This window comes from Corythoichthys intestinalis, chromosome 9, assembly GCF_030265065.1.
Source record: "Corythoichthys intestinalis isolate RoL2023-P3 chromosome 9, ASM3026506v1, whole genome shotgun sequence".
NCBI lineage: Eukaryota > Metazoa > Chordata > Actinopteri > Syngnathiformes > Syngnathidae > Corythoichthys > Corythoichthys intestinalis.
The window spans coordinates 22,522,132-22,547,701 of NC_080403.1; the positions used below are offsets into that span (position 1 = coordinate 22,522,132).

Sequence of the window (25,570 nt, forward strand, 5' to 3'; positions counted from 1 at the left end):
CATATTTATGTAAAATAGATGCTAAATGCCCGTTTTTCTTTTTTTTTTTTTTTTTTTTTTTGCTTTTAACCAAGAATCGAAGCGTTGTGAAAGAAATCCAATGGGGGAAATTTGCCGCTTCTGCATTGGCATCATGGTTCGCAATATTTATGTAAAATAAATGCTAACTGCACTTTTTAAATTTTTTTTTTGCTTTTAACCAAGAATTGAGAATGTTATACATCAATATCTATAAAGAATTTGGGGATTTAAGCATCTATTCACAAGAATTTTCACCGGAAAAGCTCTGTTTACATAAGGCGGCCGCTAGCTACATTCACTAACAGAATAACATTGTACTCCGACATATTTACGTAAAATAAATGCTAACTGCACAGTTTGTTTGTTTTTTTTGCTTTTGCTTTTAACCAAGAATCGAGACAGTTTTACGTCCATATCTATAAAGAATTTGGGGATTTAAGCATTTATTCACAAATATTTTCACCGTAAAAGCTGTTTACATAAGGTGGCCGCTAGCTACATTTACTAACAGACTAGCATTGTACTTTTATATATTTACATAAAATAAATGCTAACTACACGTTGTTGTTTTTTTGCTTTTAACCAAGAATTCAGACTGTTTTACGTCCATATCTATATAGAATTCAGGGATTTCAGCATTTATTCACAAGAATTTTCAACAAAAAAAGCTCTTTGTCTGTGATTCCACTTGGTCAGCTTTGACCGCCTCACCAACAATGCAGGCCCCCTATTTATCGGCCCTGCGCCCCATGTCTCGTCAATACATTATGAAGTCTATGATAAATCAGCCAACAGATCCTGATAAAGCTGCTTCAAAACTAAAGTTTTGCCTCACGTGCATACTTGAGACTTTGTAGGTGTTCTTATGATAGACAGGTGTACCAGATTCCATGTTGTCAAGTGAGATTGGCTTCAGGGCATGTTTGAAACATAGCGGCCGTTACCTCATTTACAAGTAGCTACGCTGCATGAAAGACACACACAAAAACACTTGTCAGTGTCACTACGACTTTGTGAGTATGCCAGAAAATAACAGCGATTGTGCATCTCTTATCAGTCAAGCATCACCACTTCCTCATGTTCACTGAGGCTCTCCCACCCTCCCGTGAGATGTCCTTCCATCCATTCTGAGCACAACAAGACTCCTCTTCACATCTCTGCCGTCAACAGCTCAGCTCACTGCTACTTAAACTTCCAAGTGGACTGAAAATGTGGGTTGTAACATGAATGTTGTAATGAGCATAAACTTTTGGCTGCCTGACATCTTTTTAACACTGATCCAATCTAATCTGATGGCAGCTGCAAGAGACACACTTGGGACATTTTCTCTGAGAGTATACTAAAGGCTACAGAAGGGAACGTTCAGTGTTTTTTGCAGAACTAAGCACATTTCTTATTCAACCTAAAAAAGCAATTACGAGAGCAAAAAGATCAGCTCCACAAATTTTGAAAAAAGCAAAAATTTGTAACAGACTGCGTTCTCTTTCACAAGTCATTTGGCTATGAATCCTAATATAGAATAACTCTGCAAAGCCTTGATTTTTTTTTTTAAAACCATTTTGGGGCGATAACAAAAGAAAATAGAAGTAATTTCTTGCCATCATAAAATCATTATCTTGACAGGCAGTATTTTCAGAAACTTTTCAGAATCTCATACAGAAAGACGCACAAAAGGATTAAGAAATACAACACGTCAGAGCCATCATTTTTAAACATAATTACAATTTATTTAAACTATGAGTAAAAATTTCAGATCCGAGCACCAGTTCATGCTGTATAGTGGGGCAACTAACAAAACTCAGTTCACAACATGCAGCAGGTCGGCGGATAGTGAAAAAATCTTCAGCAAAAAAGAGGCTTTTTATTGCCATGCCAGAGCTAACTGTCAAGCTAAAGATGAAACAATATCAATTACGTATTGCATATTTGAACTAACCACATTAACTTTGTTCTAAGTAAGTCGGCATATAAACAAACAATATGACTTTAACCCTTTCATGCACTAATCTATGATTTTTTGGCTCTTTTTTTTTATTGCTTTCATACAGGACAGGGGTTTCAAATTTGCGGTCTTGGGGCCAATTGCAGCCGACTGAACAATATTGTGCGGCCTCCCTTTGACATCCAATTGTCGTATTTGTGTTACCCGTAAGTGTTTTGCGTTGTGCGATTGTCGCGATGCAGAAATCGTAGACATCAAGGAGCTGTCGACATTTTCATTTTCATATATTTACCCTTTTAAATGTTTTTTTTTTTTTCATTTTTCTTTGTTTGGATCAATTATTTATCATCTAAAATATTGGGGGAAATGCAACATTAACGAAAAAAATACAATTAAGCGATAATTATCAGGTAGATATCCATGACTTTTTTACAGACGCCAATTTTTTCATTGTGACGTAATTTGTTTAAAATATGTGAGTGAATAATTTTTTAAAGTCTTTTTTTTTGTTAAATATTAGACAATTAGTGATTATATATAGACATATTGAATAATAAATACAATTACTTACCTTCTTTTTATGGCTAGGTTGAAACAAAAGCAGTAGCGCGACGTCTGTAAACGGGGGTTTCCAGGGTAAAATGGACAAATTAAAAATAGTTTGGGGACCTAATGTGCATGAATCTGCGATGGCAGCATATAGACATATTGTTCTATCAAACACAACAGTTGTTTTGGCTTAAAATACAGCAGCTTGTTTTAATGAAGGGGGCAAGAGCAGAAACTGCTTTTTCAGCCTTGTCTGTGTTTTCTGCCATATATATATATATTGTTGGAGGCAGTCTTTCAGGTCCTCCGCGTGTTCGTATTCAATTCAGGTGAGACGGCTAGACTGGATTGCTAAATAAAAGACTGGAGGCAAGAGATCATTACTGCGCAGTTTTAATTTCAGAAAATTCTGAGTGCATTCAATGATAGAACAAAAGCTGTGTAGAGAAATGCACGCTGAACAGAGAGCTCGGCGTTGCTTATATGCTGTACAGATAAGGAGGTCATGAGGCTTGCTGGTTGGCAGTTAAAAGTCCATGATTACCTGAGGCAAAACGAACTGTCAGCGGTTTTTAAGTGTGGCCCGGATGTATTTTGCTCTAGGACTATACAGCCATGTGGAAAAAATTAGGACACCCTATTGAAGCCTGTGTCTGTGCCTGTGAACTAAACAAAACTGAAAAAAAAAGTTTTTCTTATAACTTTTTGTAAAACGTAATTTTAAATAAATGCCATTTCTGTTGAGGAATAAATTAGGACACCCCCACATTTAATCCCACTTAAAATGGCTAAAATCACACACAGGTGTATCACATCAGGTACACATGATTAGAACATCATTACCCAGTGTTTTGAAGGAGGCTTGCCTTATTTAAGCCTCACATTTAGTTTGGTGTGCCCCTGACTGTTGAAGTAAGAGAAAACACCATGGTGAGATAAAAAGAGCTGTCTGAGAACTTCAGAAAGAAGATTATAGACGCTTATGAGTCTGGTAAGGATTTCAAAAGATCTCAAAAGAATATAAAATCAGCCATGCCACTGTCCGAAAAATAGTCTACAAGTGGAGGACATTCAAAACAGCTGCCAACATGCCCAGGTCTGGCCGTCCAAGCAAGTTCATCCCAAGAGCAGATCGCAAGATGCTAAAAGAAGTTTCCAAAAACTCTAAAATGTCATCACGGGACCTACAGCAGGCTCTTGCTACTATTGATGTGAAAGTGCATCCCTCTACAATCAGAAAGAGACTTCACAAGTTTAACCTTCATTGGAGGTGTGCAAGGAGGAAACCTTCCTTTGCTTTCCAAGAAGAACATGAAGGCCAGACTGAAGTTTGCCAGAGTGAATGTAGACAAAGACCAGGACTTCTGGAATAATGTTCTATGGACAGATGAATTCTAAAATGGAAGTATTTGGACACCAGATCATTAATCCCATTGAGATGCAGTGGTATGACTTGAAATAGGCTGTACATGCAAGAAACCCCTAAAACATCTCACATCTGAAAGTATTCTGCGTTGAGGAGTGGGGCAAACTTTCTTCAGACCGATGTCAAAGACTGGTAGGTAGCCACAAAAACCATCTCACTGAAGTTATTTCAGCCAAGGTTAGAATATACATTTTTGTTGGTATATTTGGTTTAATAAGTATAAAAATGTTATTCTTTGTTGTTTACCTGCAATTAAATAACTTTTATTTTTCAGATATAAAGAAAAACAAGATCAGACATTGTTGATATGTGAACATTTCTTAATAAAGAACTGAATATTCAGTGGGCTGTCCTAATTTTTTCCACATGACACTATATATATATATATGTACACAAGATATTTAAAAACTATATATACATACATACATACATACATATATATATATATATATATATATATATATATATATATATATATATATATATATATATATATATATATATATATATATATACAAGAGATACATACCAGGGGTCGCATTAACCGAATATTTTCCGTGGTTGACCGTTTTTTTAAAACGGCGACGGAAAAAACTGAAGCCTGTCTGTCATTTTGACCGGTTGCAATTCACACCCCAGACCACAGGGTGGCGAGTGAGCATATTAATTAGCTATTGTCTCTTTTGATGCATCTCGCTATCCGGGTGCTGAGTGCTGACAGCGCATTGAAGAGTTAAGGACAGGAGGCTTTGGAGCGCGTCTGGGTCACAGACCGGTGCAGCTGAACCACTGGTTCAGAAGGAGCGCATGCCGCGGGATTTCCTTCCGCTGAAGTGGGTGCTTGCGGGTTCAGGAAACCCCTCGTTCAGAGAGTCTTGTCGACTTTTGATTAGGTCACTTAGAGAAATGTTCCCTGATTTCAAAACTTTGGCTGAAGTGGCGCTTGTAATCCCAGTCTCCAGTGTGGCCGCAGAGCGCGGATTCAGCCTCCAGAACAACATCAAAACGGCCATGAGAAGTCGTCTGTCCGAGGCAAAAGTCCAAAACCTCATCACAATAGCCTCTGCAGCAATCCCACTTGAGACATTTCATTATGCACAAGCGGGCACGCAATGGCGTACCGCACGCATGCTATTTATAGACCGTGACGTCGCATCGTAAAGCGAAAGTAAAGCCGAAGTGGGACATTATAGACCCGCCTTCGCATAGGAACAACGTAATTTGTGCCACTTTTCTGGGGGTAATCTTTCAAAAACGAACATGCCGATCACGCATTGCTTTTTTGGAACTTGTAGAAACGACTCTAGACATTACGACACATGAAGGATGTTTTCTTCATACGTTTCCGGAAACCAAAAAAAGTTAAGACCGAATCAACTTGCGCGGACTTTAACACCAGCTCGGTGAATCCATTCACATTTCATATGCAGTAAACATTTTGTTGGGTTGTCATGGTCTTTCAGAGGACAAAGAGGTAAGTCATTTTTCTTTTTTTTTTTTTTTAGCGTAACGTTGTGCCGTACTGCTTCTGTCTGACAATGAATGACCTGAAAACAATTACAATGGTATCTGACTGCCACTGTTACCGTTTCTGTGTGTATATATATATATATATATATATATATATATATATATATATATATATATATATATATATATATATATATATATATATATATATATATATATATATTAGGGCTGTCAAAATTATCGCGTTAACGGGCGTTAATTAATTTTTTAAATTAATCATGTTAAAATATTTGACGCAATTAACGCACTAGACCCGCTCAGACAGATTTAAATGTCAGTACAGTGAAAGGCCAACTTGTTAATTGTGTTTTATGGAGTTTTTCCGCCCTCTGCTGGCGCTTGGGTGTGACTTGCATATGTTATGTGGCGTAATGTCGCCCTCTGCTGGCGATTCAGTGCAGCTGATTATTTGGGTTTCGGCGCGCTTTTCTGACGTGATTATATGTCGACGCGAACTCACACTAATAGACAGTGCTATTCAGACCAGCTAACGTCCGCATCCAGTATTCAGTGGCAGTTCTCATAGCCTCATCACACTGTTTGTGTCTAATACATGCATCGCTTGTGAGTTATATTTCTCCTTTGTTTATATTCATGAGCATTAGATAGTTATTGATGATGTGTATTTGAATTTGTTCACATATATGGTGAAATGCAGTTACATTGTTAGATGCTTGTGAGCTAATTGGCTAGTGCTACTGCTCAAATGGACACGTGTGTGTACATTTTATGTTATTTTGTGATTTATGCAAGTTATTGACACATTGCCTTATTTTCAGTTTTACAAAAATACAAGAAATGTGCTCCTGTCAAAAAGAGATGACTTCAGTAAAGCCCATGCAACTTTGCCACACCGTCTGATTTCTTTTTGGAACTTATGTTCGCTATCTGTCAATTTGTGTACTCACACACATTGAGGACAGAATAGGGCTACTAGTTTATTTTTTGATTGAAAATTTTACAAATTTTATTAAAACGAAAACATTAAGAGGCGTTTTAATATAACATTTCTATAACTTGTACTAATATTCATCTTTTAAGAACTACAAGTCTTTCTATCCATGGATCACTTTAACAGAATGTTAATAATGTTAATGCCATCTTGTTGATTTATTGTTATAATAAACAAATACAGTCCTTATGTACCGTATGTTGAATTTATATATCCATCTTGTCTTATCTTTCCATTCCAACAATAATTTACAGAAAAATATGGCATATTTTATAGATGGTTTGAATTGCTATTAATTGCGATTAATTACGATTAATTAATTTTTAAGCTGTAATTAACTCGATTAAAAATTTTAATCGTTTGACAGTCCTAATATATATATATATATATATATATATATATATATATATATATATATATATATATAATATATAAATGACTGGTAAAAATAGATTATGACCGGATTTTTATGACCCTGTCAGTCAAAATGACAGACAACGAAAAAGTCTAGCGCAACCTCTGATACATACATACATATATACATATATATGTATGTATATGTATATATTTCTATACATCTCTTGTATGATATATTCTTTAGCCTCTTTGAAGAATGACCAATATTCCTTTTTTTCATGTAATTACTTAACTAAATGTCGAGAGACATGTATTAATCAATTTGTGACACTATGGTTCAAATCAATCTATTTTGGGGTGGTGGTTCTGTCTAATGTACAGTAAGTACCAAGAATGGCTTTCAATAATAGAGCAGTACTAGAGGTTAACGATTATCCAGCAAATCTTGGGATTCTTGGGCTTTTTGGCTCAAACATTGTACCTGCGGTTTCTTCTCAAGGTTTTGTATTTTTACCCCAATGTTTGTGATTCGTTGTTTTTTCATGCCCTTTGGGAGGATTTAGCTGATGGGTTGTCATCATTAATTGATTTTGATTATATACAGTGGGGCAAATAAGTATTTAGTCAACCACCAATTGTGCAAGTTCTCTTAACTGAAAAGATTAGAGAGGCCTGTAATTGTCAACTCAGGTAAACCTCAACCATAAGAGACAGAATGTGTGGGAAAAAAACAGAAAATCACATTGTTTGATTTTTAAAGAATTAATTTCCAAATTAGAGTGGAAAATAAGTATTTGGTCACCTACAAACAAACAAGATTTCTGGCTGTCAAAGAGGTCTAACTTCTTCTAATGAGGTCTAACGAGGTCTAACGAGGCTCCAGTCTTTACCTGTATTAATGGCACCTGTTTTAACTCATTATCGGTATAAAAGACACCTGTCCTCAAACTCAGTCAGTCACACTCCAAACTCCACTATGGCCAAGACGAAAGAGCTGTCGAAGGACACCAGAGACAAAATTGTAGACCTGCACCAGGCTGGAAAGACTGAATCTGCAATAGGTAAAACCCTTGGTGTAAAGAAATCAACTGTGGGAGCAATTACTTGAAAATGGAAGACATACAAGACCACTGATAATCTCCCTCGATCTAGGGCTCCATGCAAGATCTCACCCCGTGGCGTCAAAATGATAACAAGAACGGTGAGCAAAAATCCCAGAACCACACGGGGGGACCTAGAGTAAATGACCTACAGAGAGCTGGGACCACAGTAACGTCGGCTACTATCAGTAACACAATGCGCCGCCAGGGACTCAAATCCTGCACTGCCAGACGTGTCCCCCTGCTGAAGCCAGTACACGTCCAGGCCCGTCTGCGGTTCGCTAGAGAGCATTTGGATGATCCAAAAGAGGACTGGGAGAATGTGTCATGGTCAGATGAAACCAAAATATAACTTTTTGGTAGAAACACAGGTTCTCGTGTTTGGAGGAGAAAGAACACTGAATTGCATCCGAAGAACACCATACCCACTGTGAAGCATGGGGGTGGAAACATCATCCTTTGGGGCTGTTTTTCTGAAAAGGGACCAGGATGACTGATCTGTGTAAAAAAAAAAAAGTATGAATGGGGCCATGTATCGAGAGATTTTGAGTGAAAATCTCCTTCCATCAGCAAGGGCGTTGAAGATGAGATGTGGCTGGGTCTTTCAGCATGACAATGATCCCAAACACACAGCCAGGGCAACAAAGGAGTGGCTTTGTAAGAAGCATTTCAAGGTCCTGGAGTGGCCTAGCCAGTCTCCAGATCTCAACCCCATAGAAAATCTGTGGACGGAGGTGAAAGTCCGTGTTGCCCTAAAATATCACTGCTCTAGAGGAGATCTTCATGGAGGAATGGGCCAAAATACCAGCAACAGTGTGTAAAAAGCTTGTGACGAGTTACAGAAAACGTTTGGCCTCCGTTATTATTGCCAACAAAGGGTACATAACAAAGTATTTGGATGAACTTTTGGTATTGACAAAATACTTATTTTCCACCATGATTTGCAAATAAATTATTTAAAAATCAGACAAATGTTACGCCCTGGTCTAGGGGTTTCAGGACGCAACATGGGGTGTGCTCCTCCCGTCAAACCCTCACCCAGAAAAGCCAGTGAAAACCAAAAAAAGTCAAGAGCAGTTTCTTTATTTGGCTCAGAGGGAGACAATCGCCAAAATAACAAACAAAACAATCTATGAAAACCCTGTCTTCCCTAACAAAAGAAAAAAGGTCAAATTAAAGACATTTCCTTTACCTAACTCTTAGCAACCAAAAACAGGAGAAAACTGTGCAAAACAAAAAGGCATCTACCTCCTACATTACTGCTCAACTATTTACAATATGTACAAAGATTATTCGAAACAGGAATCACTGCTGAACCGAACACACGAACTGGCGTTTCTGAATGCTGGTCCGGCTGGCGAGGAGGCAGAGTGCTTGTGGCAAGCTTCTTTGGTAGGCCAGGAAGTCCAAACCCTGGCCAATGAGGGGTCACCAATCAGCAGCTCAGAGATTTTCTGGTTTTTTTTTTCACATTCTGTCTCTCATGGTTGAGGTTTACCCATGTTTACAATTACAGGCCTCTCTAATATTTTCAAGTGGGAGAACTTGCACAATTAGTGGTTGACTAAATACTTATTTGCCCCACTGTATTTCTTTTTAAAATTTACTTATTTGGTTTACTGTTAATTATTTCTTAAACATTTCAAATGTTTACTATTTTATAATTCGTGGGGTTTTTTTTGGGTGAAGCCCTTTGGGATTTTTATGATTTGGGATTATATACGAATAAATTTGACTTGATATGTTCACCCAATAATTGCATGGGCATCCTCTGGCTTCTTCCCACATCCTGAACATATGCACGTTAGGTTCACTTAAGACTCTAATTTGCCCTTTGGTGTGATTGTGTGTTTGTCAACAACTGTTATGTAATTCACTGCTGGCCAGTCAAAGGTGAACCCCGCTTCTCTCACCAAACGTGTACTCCTGTATTCCCTAATGAGTGGTTGTGAACCGTAAATGACTGATGATCATTGTCTGATGGACCTTGCTTCTCTTGTCAGAAGTAAACTGGGACCAAATTTGACCCTAATGAGGACACATAACACAGAAAATGAAATGACGTGTCCAAAATTGACTGATAGTTAATGGTGTACCCATTTCTAAGTCAACTCAAATAGACTCTTGCTCACCTACAACCCTAATGAGTGAGATAGAAAATGGACGGATGGATGTGGAATCCTAATCTTAAGGCTGGCAGAGTGGCGGGTGTAAGCGAGGGAGCCGATAGCAATTTTCTGCAGTCTCCACCATCACTTCCACTCAATCCTCACACCAGATGGGTGTGGATTTAGACCTCCCATTCAAACAATGACCACATTTGCATTTTAACACCCCTCAAAATCATGCACCTGCTGCCTGCATTGTGACATGAGCAATCTTCAAGTACATAAGCCTCAGGTATACTTTGAATGATTACATGTAATTGAATATGTGAATGGCTTCTTGTGGCTCCACATCAGTGTGTACAGGATAATCGACAGCCGTTAAAAAAAGAGAGACGATAAGGAGCCATACGTACATCTAGGACCCCATTAGACTGACAGCAGCTCATAAATTACAATCAGGATTGCATTGTGTCCTCAGTTAGATCATTTCTGAGCCTTTAAAGTGCATTTTAAAATCGTGACTCTTAAGGTCAAAAAAATGTTATAATGGATGACATTCCTTTTTATTTATAGTTAGTAGATTGTAATATTGATCCATGCCTTCATTAGAAGCTTTTAACTGCCTGTAGTGTGCATTAGCATTAATTGACCTGATGACAATGTGGGCTTTTAACTAGAAAAAGAAAATTAAATTAGCAACTTACCCCAAAAAGAACGGTGTCTTCACCTTCGAAGACTGGGATAAACTTATCTCCACGCAGGATTTCTGAGCGGCTAAGTGGGCGAAAACGACAAAGCACCTTGATATTGCATTCGGCATTACTGTCAGCCATTGTTTAAAGAAAAAAAGTACAGCCCCAAAAATCTGAAAAAAGAATCTTCCTACAACCTGTTCTCAGGTGGATGCTGTCCTATGCACACGCAAGGTGATGCAATTGTAAGATTTGACTGTATACTATGAGGGTTTTATTGACGTTCAAAAACATGGAGAGCAAAAATAAAGGGGGCAAAAAAGAGAAAGAAAGAAAACAACTCCGAGTCTTAATTTGGTGGTGAACAGATGGCGGGGAGTTGCACTGGGGGAGAACAGTCCAAACTGGTCCAGCCGACAGCGTCTGCTAAAGCAGCATGCTCACATCTTTTTCTCTCTCGCTTGCTCTATCTCCCTCTCTCTGAGTGGGCGGGGCAGCCGACATCCTCTCATCAGCACCACTAGATGAAGAAGCGCTCTGACACCATTTGTCCTACTCTCAAAACAAAAACGACCAATACTGGCATTGATGTAGATGATTTATCGTGAAGGTAGTCATGACAAAATCTTTTCTTAAAAATGGGTGTACTCGATTTAATTTAGGTTGTCAGGTGTGCTCAAATAATACACCTGCACAAGCCAGTGGAATGCAAGTAAAAATCGTTTTTTGAAGACGTGAACAATCAGTTTTGTTTCATTTAAAAATGTGTTAATTTTGCCATTGTAGGAGGTAAATGATGACATCGCTCAAAAACCTGTAGATTTTCTAGCCAAGGGCCATTGACACTGCTGTTTTCTGTGCATTTTATTTCTGTATTTGCTCCCAGGTAAACGTTGCAAATGAGAATATGTTGTCCGTTACCTTACCTGGATAAATAAACTTGAATTACATATATATTTAAATCATATACTAAAGATATTTAATATTCTATCAAGTTAAATGAAAGGCTGTACTTCATTCATTGGCTGCCATTGACGGCGTTAGATATCCAATCCATTTGAAATGGTAGGGCTGGCAGCAAACAGCAGTTCAATTGGATTGGATGTCTACTAGTGACAAAGCAGATTTTAATTTAAAACAGAAGGATGAAAAGCCACAAGATTGAATATCTATGTATAATTGTCAGTGAAATAGAAAGAGTTACGTTTTTTTTTTTTGTTTTTTTGTTTTTTTTTTTTTTTTTATGATTGTACTATTGTGTATGACCCATGAGCTAAATGTTGAAGTAAAAGGTAAATGTGTTATGTGCAATAATTATGATTAAAAAATGAAGAATACAACAAAACCTACTAATATTTCCATCTTTTGTGCCACTCTTCATTTAAAACCTCCACACAATAGGTACAAAATGCTCAATATAGTTCGTGCAGTGCATAGTATTGCTATTTGTGAAGGCGAAACCATTATCGATGCATGTAAATATGAATAGACGTTAGCTGTTCTGAATGGCTGACAAATGTGTTAATTGTTGTCGCTTGTCTGGTTTGAATAATTATATGGATCTTTGGCGCCATCGAGCGGTGACTTCTGCCATAACTCATGGCTACGGGGAAGAAAACGTGTCTGGTTTTATTGATAAGAGAAAAACAAATTTTAATTTGGCTTTTTATATAGGCTAGTGTTATATGGAGGTAGATTTGTGTCTTTATTATTCAATCAAAAAAAAAGTTGTTTGTGTCTTTATTATTCAATCAAAAAAAAAGTTGCTTTGATCAAATAAAAAGTTGCTTCAGTCAAAATATATATTTTCAATCGAAGAAAACGTCACTTCAATCAAAAAAAATGTGTTTGAATGCAAAAATAAATTTGAAACGCAAAAAAATATATTTCAAAATTATTTTTCTTTGATTGAATTTTATTTTTTTGATTAAAGTCAAGTTTTTTTTTTGATTGAAACACCATTTTTGATTGAAGTCATGTAATTTTGCGTTTGGACCACATTTTGGCTAGGACATTTGTGTCTTTATTATTCAATCAAAAAATAAATTGCTTCAAACAAAAAAAATATATATTTTCAAAAGAAAAATCACTTCAATCAATTTTTTTTTAAAATCAATCGTAGAAAAAAAGGTTTGAATGTGAAAAAATATTTGAGACTCAGAAATTCGCATTTGAACACTTTATTTTTCATTCAAACTGTTTTCTTTGATTGAAGCAATCCTTTTTGTGTTTGAGCCATATTAGGGGTAGGACATTTGTGTCAAAATCATTCAATCGCAATAAAAGTTGCTTTAATCAAAAAACTATTTTTAATCAAAGAAAAAAATCATTTGCAAAAACTTTTTTTTAAAATATATTTTTTATTTGAAATATATATATTTTTTTATTGAAGTGTCACTTTTTTTGAAAAGCAAAAAGTTTTTAAACTTTTTTTTTTCAAAGTAGAAAAAGTTTTGAAGGCACTTTTTTTCGATTGAATCATTTTGACACAAAGATTCAACTTTGACGCTAGTTCCGGTGTGTTTGATTGGCAGGTGGCTACGCCAATGAAATAAAAGTATGAAGCAAGCATAATGGCCACCAGGGCTCCATCCAGCCATCGGAGTCTGCTGGAGTCTAAGCCGAATATATACCCTACCCACCTACGTCACAAAACCACGTGCTCGCTGTGTGGTTCCGCCCACTTGTCCGTCATTTTGTCTCTGTATTAGCATTGTTTTCAATTGATCGAGGAATTTAAAATGCATTTCATGGAAGACCCGGTGCTTTCTGATGCCGTAAACTCACTGGATGTGTTGCATAAAAGGCGTTATGTGGAAAAGCTTCGTTCTATACAGTCGCCAGATCCATATTTGATGCCCAAATCGATGTTTTTCGACCCACTGTCTTCGCCCTGTCTGCCTGACATCTGCTACGCTGATATTTACAATTATCTTGTCCACACAAAATCAGCCTATTCTCACGAAAATTTGAAAAACTTCAAGAGCTTGGAGGCTTATAAATACTTCGTTGCTGGTTGGGTGAAACAGGTCCTCGTCCACGAAAATTCGGCAGGAATCTATCTTGTGCTTGGAAAGGTGAGTTACGAAATTTTCAATTCAAAATCTTTTGTTCTTGCTAACATCCACTGTCAAGTCTAATGTATTTCATGTCGTTTGTCAATGGAGTTAAGGCTTTTAATGTTTATATGGTTTAGCGATAGCACTCTCACTACATACATACGTGTATGTTGTCGGCGATTAGCCTAGCAATGATCTTAATTGTGGTTATTTGTCAGCCCCGTAGACGAGGCCAGTTTCTTTCACTTGGTACCAGCTAAATATTATTAAAAAAATAACGATGGTGGAAGAAAGGGAAGTCACAAACATCTTGAATTTGAAACTATGTCGTACTACGTCGTATGTTGTCAGCGATTAGCCTCGCAATGATCTTAATTGTGGTTATTTGTCAGCCCTGTAGACGAGGCCAGTTTCTTTCACTTGGTACCAGCTAAATATTATTCAAAAAATAACGATGGTGGAAGAAAGGGAAGTCACAAACATCTTGAATTTGAAACTATGTCGTACTACGACGTATGTTGTCGGCGATTAGCCTCGCAATGATCTTAATTGTGGTTATTTGTCAGCTCAAAACCCTCTAAGTATATCTTAAATGCATCTTACCGGATATAAAATGACTACTACATAGTCTGTGGGGATTTTTTGGTGCCCAGTTTTCACGTCAAATTGCAGCCGTCCATTTCGCTCTCCTCTTTGGATCCCTCGGAATACGGTAAAACTTCAAGTCTCTCCTTCCATCTTCTCTGTTAGTGCAACCAACAGCCACACACGCCTTCACCATTTTGATTATTAATGTTAACGAGCAGAAAAACACGTCGTAAATAGGAGGAATGTACGTAGCCGTAACAGGGAAACATGATGTGTTGACGGACAAGTGGGCGGTACCATTCAGGAGAGCGGAGTTGTGACGTCACGTGGGTAGGGTCTATAGGGCACCGGTACGGGCGTGTGACATCGGCATTTCACTGGAGTACCCGCAACGGTACGGTGCCCTGTCGTGGCACACTGGTCGGACCCCGATATCACCCCCCAGGCGCGGAGGCCGGCTGTCGAGTGGACGGGCCGCGAATGACACGGCACTCATTTAAAGCTGAAGCGATGGGGCTGCCGGCGTGGACGCCGGCGACTCGCCGGTAGTCCACTCGCTTACTGGGCAGGCTAGTGTCGGGCCACTCGCCGACCACTCCCGTACCGGCGCGTCGCGGACACTCCGGTTGGAACCAATTGCCAACCGTCACGTCAGGGCAGCGGGTGAAGTTCGCCGTGTTAAATCACATTAAGCAACAGGGCACCGTACTCCGGTGAAATGCCGATGTCACACGCCCGTACCGGTGCCCTATAGACCCTACCCACGTGACGTCACAACTCCTTCCTCCTGACTGGTGCCGCCCAATTGTCCGTCAACACATCATGTTTCCCTGTTACGGCTACGTACATTCCTCCTATTTACGACGTGTTTTTCTGCTCGTTAACATTAATAATCAAAATGGTGAAGGCGTGTGTGGCGGTCGGTTGCAATAACAGAGAAGATAGACGGAGAAGACGGAGAGACTTGAAGTTCTACCGGATTCCGAGAGAGCCGGAGAGAAGAGCGAGATGGGCTGCTGCAATTCGACGAGAAAACTGGGCTCCAAACGATTACCACAGATTATGTAGTAGTCATTTTATATCTGGTAAGATGCATTTAATATATATTTAGAGGGTTTGGGGCTGACAACCACAATTAAGATCATTGCTAGGCTAATCGCCGACAACATACACGTATGTATGTAGTGAGAGTGCTATCGCTAAACCATATAAACATTAAAAGCCCTAACTCCATTGACAAACGACATGAAATACATTAGACTTGACAGTGGATGTTAGCAATAACAAAAGATTTTGAATTGAAAATTTCGTAACTCACCTTTCCAAGCACAAGATAGATTCCTGCCGAATTTTCGTGGACGAGGACCTGTTTCACCCAACCAGCAACGAAGTATTTATAAGCCTCCAAGCTCTTAAAGTTTTTCAAACTTTCGTGAGAATAGGCTGATTTTGTGTGGACAAGATAGTTGTACAGTTCAGGGTAGCTAGCAGATGTCAGGCAAATACGGCGGAGACAGCGGGTCGAAAAACATCGATTTAGGCATCAAATATGGATCTGGCGAATGGATAAACTGAAGCTTTTCCACATAACGCCTTTTATGCAACGCATCAAGTGAGTTTACGGCATCCGAAAGCACCGGGTCTTCCATGAAATGCATTATAAATTGAGACCATTGATAATACAGACACAAAATGACGGACAAGTGGGCGGAACCATACAGCGAGCACGTGATTTTGTGACGTCAGTGGGTAGGGTCTATATTCGGCTTAGACTCCAACAGACTCCGATGGCTGGATGGAGCCCTGGTGCCCATTATGCTTGCTTCATACTTTTATGTCATTGGCGTAGCCACCTGCCAATCAAACACACCGGAACTAGCGTTGAAGTTGAATCTTTGTGTCAAAATGATTCAATCGAAAAAAAGTGCCTTCAAAACTTTTTCCACTTCAAAAAAAAAAAAAGTGTGTTCAAAACTTTTTCCACTTTGAAAAAAAAAAGAGTTTAAAACTTTTTGCTTTTCAAAAAAAGTGACACTTCAATAAAAAAATATATGTATTTCAAATAAAAAATATATTAAAAAAAAAAAAAAGTTTTTGCAAATGATTTTTTTCTTTGATTAAAAATAGTTTTTTGATTAAAGCAACTTTTATTGCGATTGAATGATTCTGACACAGATGTCCTACCCCTAATATGGCTCAAACACAAAAAGGATTGCTTCAATCAAAGAAAACAGTTTGAATGAAAAATAAAGTGTTCAAATGCGAATTTCTGAGTCTCAAATATTTTTTCACATTCAAACCTTTTTTTCTACGATTGATTTAAAAAAAAAATTTGATTGAAGTGATTTTTCTTTTGAAAATATATATTTTTTTGTTTGAAGCAATTTATTTTTTGATTGAATAATAAAGACACAAATGTCCTAGCCAAAATGTGGTCCAAACGCAAAATTACATGACTTCAATCAAAAATGGTGTTTCAATCAAAAAAAAACTTGACTTTAATCAAAAAAATAAAATTCAATCAAAGAAAAATAGTTTTCAAATATATTTTTTTGCGTTTCAAATATATTTTTGCATTCAAACACTTTTTTTTTTTTTTATTGAAGTGACGTTTTCTTCGATTGAAAATATATATTTTGATTGAAGCAACTTTTTATTTGATCGAAGCAACTTTTTTTGGATTGAATAATAAAGACACAAATCTACCTCCATAGTATGGACCTCCATAGTGTTATAATTAAAAGGTTTCAACTAAATCCGTATGTTTACGGGTTGGTTTAACACTGCGCATGCGCATTAATGCTCACGTCGTTAGCCTTTGATTTGTTCAACAGGGTCTCCTTCTCTACCGTTTAGTCATTGCGGAGCTACGCCATTCCCGCCTCTGCGCGGACGCGTTCAGAAAACCGAACGCACCCTTTGTCAACTCAAGCCAGGGACCACATCACCCAGCGAAACGTCTGCTTGTCACTCGGTCGCCTATTTGGCACATTTCGGCTCCGTTAATCGATAAATAACGCGTTTTCTGGCGCCTTTCGTTTTGTGTCAATATCAATAACTATGGCTGACCCCAAATACGCAAATTTACCGGGAATTGTAAGTGGCTACTATTTAGCAAGCTAACCTAGCACTAGCTAAAACGACTAGCTTTTGGTGACATTGACTCAGCTGTTTTAATTACATTATGAAGAGTTATACATTGCATTACTGCACGATCTCAACTGCTAAATGCTGTACTTTTGGTGTGTCAAACCCCAAAAGAGGAAGGAGTAGAAACAGTTATCGTGGTTGAATGAGCTGGGGCGTTGGCCAGGCTAAGATGCTGTTGTGTGTGTGGTTTATTCCAATGTTTTTTTGTTTTATTTTGTGATTGAAACAGGCTTTTAACGAGCCGGATGTGTACGAGACCGGTGACTTGCCAGAAGATGACCAAGCTCAGTTCGAGTCGGTAAGTCGCATACCTTAAAAACAATTATCCAATCTAACCGAGTGTCCTATTTTCGCCCTATTTATTAATAAAATGGATAAAATCCTGAAATACAAGAAAAATTGTGTGAAAAAGAAATCCAACCATCAAATACGTTGCATCTCAAATAGTGATTGGAAGCATATTGATCAGAGTGAATGGATTTGTCAATGCTGACTTAAATAAGAGTTAGGGGTGGGAACCTTTGGGCACCGCGGGATGCGATATGATTTGTGATACAAGAATCACAATAATGATTATCTCACAATTTGGCGATGTATGGGTCAGGAAATATATCTATGATACGCTATGATACAAGTATTTAAAAAAAAAAAAAAAGCTATTTTTAAATGGAAAAATAACTATATTTATTTTGTGCACTGTCGGACAGTCTGTCAGCTTTTGTTTTCCTCACAGATAATGATAATATTACAGTGCAACATTTCTGTAATACAGAAATACTATATTATTGCAACATTAGGGGTGTGACAAAATATCAAAATGGTGATATATCGTGATACTTTGTATCCCAAAAATTTGTTATGTTCCTACCAATAAACGAGATATCGTTTTAAAAAGGTGTCAATGATTATTTAAAAAAAAAAAAAAAAAAAAACAAGTTGCTACCGAAATCTTTCACCATAATAGTCTCTCAGTTAACTCTAAGGCTGCCATTGACGGTGCTCGACGCCCAATCCATTTAGACTGGGAACGTTTGTTCATTCAAAACCAGAGCATTCACAGTCATTCGGTCCAATTTTCGGGGCATTTACAGGTCACCTGCTGTTCATTTTAGGGCATTTACAGGTCATTTCCTGTTGAGTTTGAGTCACTGCCTATTCATTTAGGTGATTCCCAGGTCACTTCCTGTTCTGTAACTCAAAATAAACAGGAAGTAACCCATAAAATACCCCAAAATCAACAGGAAGTAACTCAAAATCAACAGGTAAATGATCTTAAATTGCCCAAAATTACCTCATTGGCTGGCATTGGCTGCCACTGACGGCCATAGAAGTTCAATCCGTTTGAAGTGGGAGGGATGGCAGCGAATGAAAGAATGTTCATTCGCTGCCACCCTCCCAGTTCAAATGGATTGGACGTCTGCTAGTGATACTCATTCCAATTCAAAACAGAAGCTTATTTTCCATTTATTGTTTGTAAAATATCCTAGAATAATTTCCATACTAACGTATCGATAATCGTTGTATTGCCGTATTGTCAGATTGTTATTGTGAGCTTTGTACCACAAATCGTATCGTTTCGTGAGGTACCAAAAGGTTCCCACTCCTATGCAACATTCTTGTAAACACACGAGTCTTTCTTAACTCATGGCCTACCATTGACAACGATAGCCATCCAGTTAATTTAAACTGGGAGGTCTAGTTTTGAATGCTCATTGAGTGCCATAGACAGTGATAGACATCCAATTCATTTTGACTGGGAGGAGCGAATGTACGAATGTTTAGTCAAAATGAATTTGACGTCTAGCGCTGTCAGTGGCAGCCAATAAGTAATCATTGACACTGTTCTAGTGTGAAATTTTGCTCGAGTGTAAAATTTTGGTAGTAACCTTTGGGTTTTTCTCTTCTTAAAACGATATAGTATTGCTTCTCTGTTGAGATATAAAGTATCACAACATATTGATATATTGTCACACCCCTAGTAATAAATATATTTCCTCTCATAGTGGCCTTACTCAAATGATTCACACTTGCAAATTTCATTACAAATTCCAAGAATATATCAGACCTCTAGTTTTAGCGTAAATATAGTATAGTGTTTTTTCCTACTGCGATGCTATTGGGAAGAGAAACTCTAAAAAATGCATTCTGGTATATTTCAAATGTTTGGATTTGTAACCTCAAGAGTTGAAACCTAATTAGCATTTTCCCTTCCATGTCGGTCTTCCCCTCCCAAATCTCTTGTTGCTTTGACTCTAACCCAACCCATCTCTCCTCGGACCCTAGCTTTTACAAGTAAGATTGATCGTGTTTTATAAACCCAATAAGCTTCAATGCTGTGCTTTTACTTGCATGATTTCTATAATCAGTCTTCCATTTTTCCTATAAATCGATATAAAGGGAATTAGGAGACTAAACAGCAAATTTCCAAAGGTGCAATAGTTTTCTGAATGTATATGGCACTATATTTTTTAAGACTTCAGAAAAACAGAATGAACTATCTGCTGGTGTGTTCAAAGAAAGGAGTGTTTGTATTACAAACCGTATTCCTTGCCTTCTCTACTTATCATGCTCTCAAGCAGCTGTTTCATGGCTAACCTCAGTCCTTGCTCTGACTAACTTGGCTGTTTAAAGTCCTCCAAGCGCTTCAATCTTTATCTTAATATCAGGCTTATTGCATGTGACCCAAGAGTTTTCCACCACAAGCTACATAGAGCTGCGTAAGAAAAAGTTCCGCAAGTGAAGTACTTATTCTTCCTTGTTCTACTAATGTTGCATGCAGCAATATTTGAATATATTTAGAACTGAATATGCAATATGAGTGGCGTGAGTTATTTCATAAGCTAAATAAGTGTAGATAGCAGCCCTACATTATACAAATTAGGGTGGAGATTAGCATGAGGCCGATTCCATGCATATCCACATACATGAGTTGCGATTTAATACAAAGATCTTGAAAGACATAGCGGTTCAATTGTGATTCAGTTCAGTTTGGAAGCAATATGATTTGATACGATCTGCAGTTTTGAAGTGATGATTTCATACGATCTGGAAACAAAGCAATATTGTCAAACTGGTAAAAGAGCATTTATTGCTGAGTATTATTTCTTGAAATCATTCACTGCTATTGATAGCGATAGATATCAAATCCATTTCAACTGGAAGTGCTGACACTAATTGATCATGTTTCAATGCCATCGACGGCGAGACATGTCCAATCGATTTTGACTGTGAGGGTTGGCAGCAGTCGAGCTCCCCAGTCAAATCGGATCAAAAAATGAATTGGATCAAAAAATGTGAAAACTAAAATACACAACAGGCATGGCTGATTTTTATTATTATGGATGATTGATTTTTTTAAAATTATTTTTTAAAAATCTAGCAGCCACTTCATTCAAAAGATTATTCCATAAAACTTTGTTTCTTTGTGTAGTTGATAGCGGTATTTGAAGGCTGAAAGCACAAATGCGGGGAAGAAAATTTATTTATATTTAAGGCAGAGGTTGTGCAGTCACGTAATTTTGTTTAACATTTAACGTTTCTTTAAACTTTTTTCTTTCTGTATTTCGTTCTTATTGTCTCCTTAAAAAAATGGGGGTCGAAGAAAATCTATTAAAAAAAAAATGTGAATCAGATTTCTGTTGAAAAAAATGGACATTTTAGAATTTTGTTGATTGTAAAAGTGCAATGTAATTAAATGCTGTGAGGGGCAACGCCAAAATAATAACCCTACATGAACAACAAAGCATATGTAGAGTTCAATTTATATTTTTAAGTTGGCCCTCGCAAACAATCACTACGACAGCTGTAGGTGACCAGTCATGTTGCTACTTGCTAGTCCTGCTACACTAATGCTATGGAGCATGTGCAAGGATTGCAGGGTGAATGCTCAGTTTATTAAGAATGAAAACGATGAGAAGTTTTGAACAACCAATTCCTATCCTCTAGACGCAGTGCATTCGTAGCGCATATAAAGTAAAAGCAGACCCCCTTCTCACACTGTCTCAACTTTGGGAAGAAAGAACAGGAGATGTTTTAAGATGATTTCAGGGTGCTCACTGAAGCATTCACTGCTTTCTTTCTTATCTTCTATCCCTTATCCCGGTCAGCTGACCCTGTTCTGAGTGTGTTTGTGTGAGTATGTGTGTGTGATAACCGCATTAATACGTGTTGTCTCTCTCTCCCACCCCGCAACCGTTTTATGCTCTTTCTAACTCTCTTTGGAAACCCAAGGAGCTGGTAAGAGCCTAACTAACCCTTATCGTCTCCATCCCGGTTCCTCCTTCCATTCCTCCCTGTATCAGTTTAACCTCGTTAGATATTGTCTCTCAGTGGTTTTTAATCCAAAGTCTTCAGTTCATCATAATTATCAACAAGTCAAGACTTTTTGGTTTCTTGTTGCATCTGTACTTGGTATTTCATAACTTCATAATGTGTTCAACATGTTGAGGATGTTTTATTTCTTGCTGGAATGCTTTTTAATCTTAGTGAAATCAAAGAAATTTTACCCTGAACTAATCTGCATCGTTGTAATTTTGTCATTCATTTATGATTCATTTATGACAATCATTTTAATTTCAAAGGGAGTCTATATAAAGGGATATTATTGGGTCGTGGTGAATTTGAGTTTTTTTATGAAGTCCCAAATACAGAGGGTCCTTACTTCACTATGTTTACAAAGTTTCATACCTATATTAAAATGTTACACTAATTTACACTTTTGCTAATGCAGAAGATGTAAATAAAGTGAGTAATCTTATGAAAAACACTTCTAGACCATAAATATGAAGCAATCAAATGCCAAATAGTAAGAATTTTTTTAAATAGGCATGGAAAATAATTCCTCACAGGTTCCTGACCTCAAAATATCATAAATCAGGACTCGAGTAAACTGAGGACCCTCTGCATATTTATGTATTCTGTATACACACACAACTGACTTCTATTTATCCTCCTGATAACAGGAAGAACTGTGCAGCGACAGCGTGGAGCGGATCGTTGTCAACCCAAATGCCGCTTATGACAAGTTCAAGGACAAGCATGTCAACACTAAAGGACTGGGTCAGCATCTAAATGATTAATCCACCAAAAATGTCCACTACCTACTTTAGTTTATGATTTAAGCTTCACTTCGATACTTTTCCTTACTCTGCTCACTGCTATCCTTTGCACAGACTTCTCAGACAGAATCAGTCGAAGCCGAAGAGTGGGCTATGAGTCTGGGGAATTTGAAAGTGTGAGTACTGTTGTTCTATTCAATTCAATTCAATTCAATTTTATTTGTATAGCCCTCAATCACAACAGATGTCTCAAAGGGCTTTACAGAGGCAATATGATACACAATTAGAAATGAAGCAACAAAGATGAATAGATACAGTTCAAGTCCTGGGTATCCCCTATCCTTAAGACCCTCCATGCCGGCAAGGAAAAACTCCAAAAACTCCAGAGTCAATTGGGAGACAAATGAGAAACCTCGGGGAGTACCACAGTCAGGAGAGATCCACTCCCAGGACGGATAGACAGGAACCCCAGAACTGCTAATGGGAATTAGCAAGCGAAGTTACAGTCCATAAAAATGCAGTGGAGTAAAGGAGCAAGAAGAGGTACATCTAGCCAGATGAGACGGGGGTAGCAGCGAGGACGTCTATCCAGCCAGGGGTCCGGACAGTCAGGAGGCTGCAGCTGAAAAATAGCCCCTCCCCAGAGGGGAGGGGGAAAGGGGACACCGGGTGACTAGTGATGAAGAGACTAGACAACTAGATATTAACATTGGAAAATAGAAATAAAGTAAGACAAGTGGTAGGTAGAGTAAGAGAAGGAGATAGAACTCAGCGGCTGTACTTCCCCCAGCATTATAGCTTCTAGTGCAGCTGAGACGAAACTGAGTCTACTCCGGCTTCAACTAGCCTAACCATAAGCATTGTCGAATAGGAACGTTTTTAATCTAATCTTAAATGTGCAGACTGTCTCGGCTTCTTTAATACTAGCTGGAAGCTGATTCCATAAAACAGGGGCTTGGTGGCTAAAGGCTCTAGCTCCGACAGTACTTTTATAAACCCTGGGAACTACCAGTAGACCTGCATTCTGAGATCGGAGTGTTCTGTTGGGGCAGTATGGAACCAGAGCATCGGTGAGATAAGATGGCCCCAACCCATTAATGGTCTTAAATGTAAGAAGGAGTATTTTAAATTTAATTCTAAACTCGACTGGAAGCCAGTGAAGTGCCTGGAGCACAGGGGTGATGTGCTCTCTTCTATTGGTTCCTGTTAAAAGTCTTGCTGCTGCGTTTTGGACTAGCTGAAGACCTTTTAGAGAACTTTTAGGACAAGCTGCAAGTAGGGAGTTACAGTAATCCAATCTCGATGTAACGAACGCATGAATAAATTTTGCATCTCTTTTTGCAAATCTGCATCGCTTTTAGATAAAATATTTCTAATTTTGGCGATGTTGCGCAGGTGAAAGAAACCCGTTCTACAGGTTTGTTTAACCCCTGGGTGTTATTTGTCCATTTTTTGGCTTTTTTCGTTTTTTTCTGTGTTTAAAAGGAAAAAAAGCATATGAAAAAATACACTAGGGAGCTGATATTTCCTGCAGGATACTAAATCATGTAGAAGTTCGAAATGGCACCATCCGGCAATTTCTAACTTATTGCAAACAGGCTGGGAAGATTTGCACTAAACTCTTGTTATTTTGCCATTTTTTGGCTCATTGACTCCCATTATAAATCATGATTTTTAATATGCTGTAAACCTGATGTTTTATAATGCATTTTCCGTGATTATTGATGCAATCGCTTCTTTGGCGAGTCAAAAACATGCAGATAAAATTTTTTTTGTGTTGACACCCAGAAGTCACTAGATGGAGCCATAGGCCAATACATGAATTTGCTTGCGAAGCTAGCTTTAGATCGGTCAAAAATTAATGCAATAAAGACGGTTGGCTTTACAAAAAAATGGTGTCAATGTTGTCTGAGCTTACTTTCAGTCTATTTGGGCATGCGTATTTGCAATTTTGCACGTTTGCACAAGACAATAAAAAGGTACTTCCCGGAAATGCAAAAAAACCAAAACAAAAAACCACGTGTTTATTGTTGTCGTTTGAATTTCAACTTTTATTGGTTGGGTGTTTGAATTTCTTTACTCTCATTGGTTCTGGGCATTTTGGGAGTCTCTGTTCTCGCGAGGATCAACATTTTGCATTTCTTCCAACACAACTGTGATCGATGGCGGCGAGAAGTATTTCACAGCAGTACACGATTCGGATGGTGTTAGAAAATCCTGATTCCGACGACGACCTTCGTTCGGACGCTTCTTCGGCGAGCCCAGAAGACATTGAAGAAATTCTTCCGGACTTTCGATGCCGGAGGAGGACGGCTTTGATGACGAGAAATGGGAAATGGTTGACAACATAATGACGGAGATGAAAGCGGGGAGCAGAAGGCGGGGGCACGGACATGACCACGTTTAGGCGAATGACGAAAATGACGGCGATCGAGGTAATGACGAGAGTGAGTAAGCAAATGTTTTGCATATCAAGGTTTGTCTTGTAAACGCTGATCAAAGATCAAAGCTGTTGTTGTTGTGTGCGCTTGTGCTTTGCAGGCCTGTGGCACATACTCCTGCCGCCGGCGCGCACTCAGGTGGCCAATGTGTGAGTTTTTTCACATGCCGGACATTTCGTCTTGCAGCGCATTTGTGCTGTTCACGGAGATCTACCTTGAGTGGAACGTGAAGAAAAGCTACAAACGCTGACTATTTCTTGAGGAACTTGGCAAGGCTCTAATTCGGCCAGAAGTCCTAAAACGGGAACCACCGCCTTCTGCCGAAGGCTTGGTTGAGCAGCGAGCTGGACCCCCGTCCAAGCGCAAACAATGTGGCCTTTGCACAAAGCCACTTCGGGCTTCGAACATAATAATAAATAATAATACATTTTATTTATAACGCACTTTACATTTGAACAACAAATCTCAAAGTGCACATCATGAATTGTGTATGTGGTTATTATGTTAACTGTTATATTGTATGTATGTTTTGTAAAATTGTTAACATAAAATATATCATCAAATCAGTTATTGTCACGTTATCACAGTCTTGTTCTAA

The 25,570-nt window shown here is 38.2% G+C and overlaps 2 protein-coding genes across 2 annotated transcripts in view; one reads left to right on the forward strand and one right to left on the reverse strand.

The window, feature by feature from the left end:
- kif5ab (kinesin family member 5A, b) overlaps positions 1-11,110 on the reverse strand; it is a 174,424-nt gene extending 163,314 nt beyond the window's left edge. The window contains exon 1 of the mRNA XM_057845192.1: positions 10,690-11,110. Within this exon, the coding sequence (XP_057701175.1) occupies positions 10,690-10,818 (129 nt within the window). The 5' untranslated portion in view covers positions 10,819-11,110. The remainder of the gene's footprint in view (positions 1-10,689) is intronic.
- A 6,093-nt stretch (positions 11,111-17,203) lies between these two features.
- The window catches only part of dctn2 (dynactin 2 (p50)), a 28,595-nt gene continuing 20,228 nt past the window's right edge, over positions 17,204-25,570 (forward strand). The window contains exons 1-4 of the mRNA XM_057847273.1: positions 17,204-17,420; positions 17,704-17,772; positions 22,436-22,532; positions 22,646-22,707. Of these exons, the coding sequence (XP_057703256.1) occupies positions 17,385-17,420; positions 17,704-17,772; positions 22,436-22,532; positions 22,646-22,707 (264 nt within the window). The 5' untranslated portion in view covers positions 17,204-17,384. The remainder of the gene's footprint in view (positions 17,421-17,703; positions 17,773-22,435; positions 22,533-22,645; positions 22,708-25,570) is intronic.